At 33.1% G+C, this 4778-nt stretch overlaps 1 protein-coding gene across 1 annotated transcript; it reads left to right on the plus strand.

Moving 5' to 3' along the window:
* Nucleotides 1-346: 346 nt before the first annotated feature.
* LOC124917601 (geraniol 8-hydroxylase-like) lies at nt 347-3839 on the plus strand. Its single transcript, XM_047457994.1, has 3 exons — nt 347-930; nt 1815-2721; nt 3192-3839. The coding sequence occupies exons 1-3, from the start codon at nt 347-349 to the stop codon at nt 3792-3794; spliced, it is 2094 nt and encodes a 697-aa protein (XP_047313950.1). The 3' UTR covers nt 3795-3839.
* Nucleotides 3840-4778: the final 939 nt, after the last annotated feature.

Below are 4778 nucleotides of genomic sequence, written 5' to 3' on the forward strand. Positions count from 1 at the left end.
CAAGGACATCTGTCCCACATTGAGAGCTATTCATTTATCCGCTCAAAACATTAAACAATCATCTCTTACCAACATGAAGACACGTGTCTTTCATGTTTAGAGAAAATGACTGATACCCTCATTTTTAATGATGACTCTTCGAAAAGGACGTCTAACATTAATTGCTGGGATATACTCTTAAAAAAGTGACGGTTATTCTGTATATCTTTTCTCTATCTATATAAGGACATCCTTGCATGAGTTTGAAAGTTTTTCATCTCTCGAAATCCTTAAGAACTCTAGTTTTCTCTACATCCTCTTTCTAAAATCTCCCTGAAATCTTCTGACTGTTCATATTACTCTAAAAATGGTGAACAAGAGAATCACTTTCGGTCATTGTACTTTGCAAGTGTACTTTCCATCAGTCTACACTTTCGATCAGCCGGAAGTAGTAGCTATGTTCAGAACCCTAGAATATTCTGGGTTGAGGAAGTATCTCGGTGGTCCATTCATTTTCTATGAAAAAGAAGTTCGCGAGTTCTTCAAATCTGCAACTATGGTGGGTAAATCCATCGTAGAAACCGTCAATGGCGTGGAAATATCTTTCGATGAAACACTATATGCGGAGTTCTTTGAACTTCCAACGGAAGGGCACCCGTTCGACTTGATTCTTTCATCAGAAGTCATGCAAGAGATGAAGAAGACATTTTCTGCCGATGGTTCAATGATCCATGTAAATGGAAATAAGAAGGTCCTTAAACCTCATTTCATTCTGCTGAACAACGTGGTAGCAAAAGCGCTCCAAGGGAAATCTGGCTCCTTCCATCTCTATAGTTATGACCGTTTCGACTTTATGTGCGCCATCTCAAAGGGAATCCAGGTAAACTGGGCATCCACCCTTTTCCAGAACCTTTGCTTTTCGATCTGTCAGGCAAACAAGGAAAGCATAACGTATGTGGCTCAACTGAGTCGATTGATGGAGCATTTGGGGGTTCTTGTGGGTGAACCTGAGCAGATCAACTCTCCGAGGGTATTCTCTATCCTTACAGTCACTAGTACCCTACTGATAACTTCGCCGTCGCCAAATTTCATCGCTAATAACCATAATTCTACCAGAGTTTGCTTATAAATTATTTGAATATATCTAACTCTATCCCTGTAATCAAATAATTCAAATTTGATAAGTTTGTTAAAATTATCAATTAAATAAAATGAAGTATAAAATCTCATACGTAATTAATAAATAATATTTTTTTATACATACAAACACATAAAAATCAAGTATTAAATAAAATTAATAAATAATAATTATTTGAAATAAAGTTTCCTAATTTAAAAAAAAAATGAAATATTGAAATTGAATAAATACAATATTACTTAAAAAAAGATAACAATGAATAATATTTAAAATAAATATAAAATATAATACATACTTCTTTTCATAATAATAATAATAATAAATTAATATTAAATAAGTCAAGTTTTATTAATGTTAAATATTTTTTTATATAAATTTCAAAATTTTGTTTATATTTTCAATTTTTTCATTCGTCACAATATTAATATATTTTGAGTATGATCAAATTGATTCAATTGTAATTATAAGAAAATAAAGTTAATTAAATATATAATGATTAAATTAGATAAATGAACTGATATTTGGGCAGCATTAATTAAACCTAACATAACATTTAATTCAAGAAGGTTGCCCAACTCTAAACGTAACAGCGGATCCACATTCATTGATGTGATTCTTGTTATTTACAAACACCACGAGCACCCTATGGTTATAAATGGCCTTCCATCTTTTTTGGTTGTATTATTATACAAAATAGATGTTCAATTGAGAGAGATATCATGGAATTATTGAAAGTGTTTTTCTATTTCCTACTCCCTTTGATTCTTCTCCAACTCCTCGTCCAAGTCCGGCGAAGCCGCCGTTTCCCACCAGGCCCCATCTCATTGCCGATCATCGGAAATCTCCTCAGTCTAGGCGATAAACCTCACCGGTCCTTGACTAGGTTGGCCCAAACATATGGCCCAATTATGTCATTAAAATTAGGTCAATTGACTACCATAGTAATTTCATCTCCATCCATGGCTCAAGAAGTCCTACAAAAACAAGACATTTCCTTTTCCAATAGGTTCATTCCGGACGCTATTCGTGCATGCGATGAATACAAGCTCTCTATTATTTGGTTGCCAACAAACGATCGATGGCGGAGCCTACGGAAGCTCGCACACACCCACGTATTCTCCGGCCGAGTTCTTGATTCCAATCAACATGTCCGCCGGAGGAAGGTGGAAGAGCTTATGACCCACGTTCGAAAATGCTCCCACGAAGGCGTGGCAGTTAATATTGGCAAGGAGACCTTTCAGACATCGCTCAATGTGCTTTCCAACATTCTTTTCTCGGTTGACTTGGCCAATTTCGAAAGCAACGAGGCCCAAGTCTTCAAGGACTTGGTTTGGAACATTACGTTAGAGTCCGGGAAACCCAACTTAGTTGACTATTTTCCAGCACTGCGCGCCATCGATCCGCAAAGAATTCGCAAACGTATGTCATTATATTTTTCGAAGTTGTTGAGTTTGTTCGGTGAAATTATTGATAAGAAGATGGAAGCGATGAAAGCCTGCTTGTCGAGGGATATTTCTGAAGGCGATGTGATCGACATGCTTATTAAAATTTCTCAAGATAACCCGAAAGACTTAGACATACAACACATAAAACACATGTGTTTGGTTCGTACTCTCCCCCCTTTTTGTTGTTTCTTATATAGTTAATTATTGGTTTAATTAACCACATAAAATGGCGATTTAAGTCTTCATGATCATATCTAAAAAAACAAAAACAAAATACTTTATTTTATGTTTGTACCACATTTTAAAATGTCTTAATCTAAGCCACCAATGTATTGTTTTCCTACTTAACTAATAAAATGATCATATTTTAGATGAAATTTTTGATAAAAAAAAATTATATTAAAAAGAAATGATTAAATGATTTACAAAATAAATTAATCAATATTTTGGTAAACAAGACATGGGATTTAATATGTTGAAAATATTTTGGTAATTTACATCATAAATATATTATTATGCATTTTAGCAATGAATCCAAAAATTGTAAAATAAATTTTTAGTTTGAGTTCCCATTAATGTGTTCATGACTCAATAACTCTTAAATGATTAATTTTTTTTTGTAATATTAGGATTTTTTTGTTGCTGGAACAGAAACAACCTCGAACACGTTAGAGTGGGCAATGACGGAATTATTGCGACACCCGGAGTCGATGGAGAAAGCAAAAATTGAACTTAAGCGAGTTGTTGGTGTTGGGAAGCAAGTGGAAGAATCAGATATTTCTGTATTGCCATTTTTGCAAGCTGTTATAAAGGAAACTTTAAGAATTCACCCACCAGTCCCATATTTTGTCCGCCAAGTTTGTACAGAAGTTGATTTGCGTGGCTATATCGTCCCAAAGGGAGCGAACGTGTTGGTGAATGTGTGGGCGATAGGTCGAGACCGTGATCACTGGGAAAATCCCATGGAATTTAAACCGGAGAGGTTTCTTGATTCCAAGATTGATGTTCGAGGTCATGACTTTGAATTGATTCCTTTTGGAAGTGGACGGAGGGTTTGTGTCGGATTATCACTAGCGATGAGAATCCTTCCGACGGTGTTGGGCTCGTTGATTAATTTGTTTGATTGGAAGATTGAGGGCAAGGTTAATCCGGAGAATCTGGACATTGAAGAAAAATTTGGCTTCACTTTGCAAAGGGCTAACCCACTCCTAGCAGTTCCCATTCCTATATAAAAATATTGGACTTTTTTAGGTTTTAGATGTGAAATAAATGGGTTTTCGACCATTGAAATTCATCATTATATATATACTAAGTATTATGTTCTTGCAATGTAAGTTTTTATAAAAGATTTCCCGACGTTTTTGCTAAAAATGAAATAAAAAAGATTCCCATAAGGATCATCGTATATAAATTTATCACAAAATATTAGCTTATTAATTTCCCTAGTATGAATTAATGAAAATATTCAACCATTACCAGAATTTTCATTATCTTATAAATTTGTAATTAATTAATACATTTAACAATAAAATCAACCCTCTTAAAACAGGCTTTGGTGTTTTATTTGATTTCTAAAGGGTTATTTCATAATTATTGGTACATATTTTATTTGAAATCCTTCTTAAAATTAAGATGTTTAGACTTAGTATCTAAATTTTATTTATGCTTTTAACTTAAAAAAAATAGTATTTTAATAGTTATTTTGTTTGAAAGGATAAAATAAATATAATTATCTACTAAATTGTGACAATATAATATTTTTTTGATTGAAAAAAGGTTAATACAATATAATATAAATTAGAGTATTTTAAATATAACAACAAAATATCTTTCCAATAATAAATTATTGGAATACTACTTATAACAGATCAATAGAAGAACGATGAATCCAATTGGAATGAGGCTATAATGCGCACATTTCAGATAATTGAAATGAGGCTATAATGCGCACAACCAAAAATATCATAAGATTTTGAATAATAATAGGTATGGTGTGTTAGAACTTTAATCTAGATCTTTAATCCTTAAGTCTATAATCTTTAATACTCTATATCGATAAATTGACATAAACATAAGTTGCAGAAACGTACCTGAATCTGGAATGAAGAACGATTCATTAAGTCGTTCTTCGTTATTCTCTTCTTCTTGATCTTCTCTTGATCTTCTCTTGATCTTGGATCTTTTTGTTCTGAATTTGGACCTAGATTGGAATGTGG

The sequence above is a fragment of the Impatiens glandulifera genome, unplaced genomic scaffold (genome assembly GCF_907164915.1).
Source record: "Impatiens glandulifera unplaced genomic scaffold, dImpGla2.1, whole genome shotgun sequence".
NCBI classification, from domain to species: Eukaryota; Viridiplantae; Streptophyta; class Magnoliopsida; order Ericales; family Balsaminaceae; genus Impatiens; species Impatiens glandulifera.

Bases quoted from the DNA above. Each gene is read 5' to 3' on its own strand.
- LOC124917601 (XM_047457994.1), top strand. From the start codon at position 347: ATGGTGAACAAGAGAATCACTTTCGGTCATTGTACTTTGCAAGTGTAC. The intron at 931-1,814 runs GTATGTGGCTCA...TATACAAAATAG, and splicing joins GCAAACAAGGAAAGCATAAC to ATGTTCAATTGAGAGAGATA. The intron at 2,722-3,191 runs GTTCGTACTCTC...TTGTAATATTAG, and splicing joins ACATAAAACACATGTGTTTG to GATTTTTTTGTTGCTGGAAC.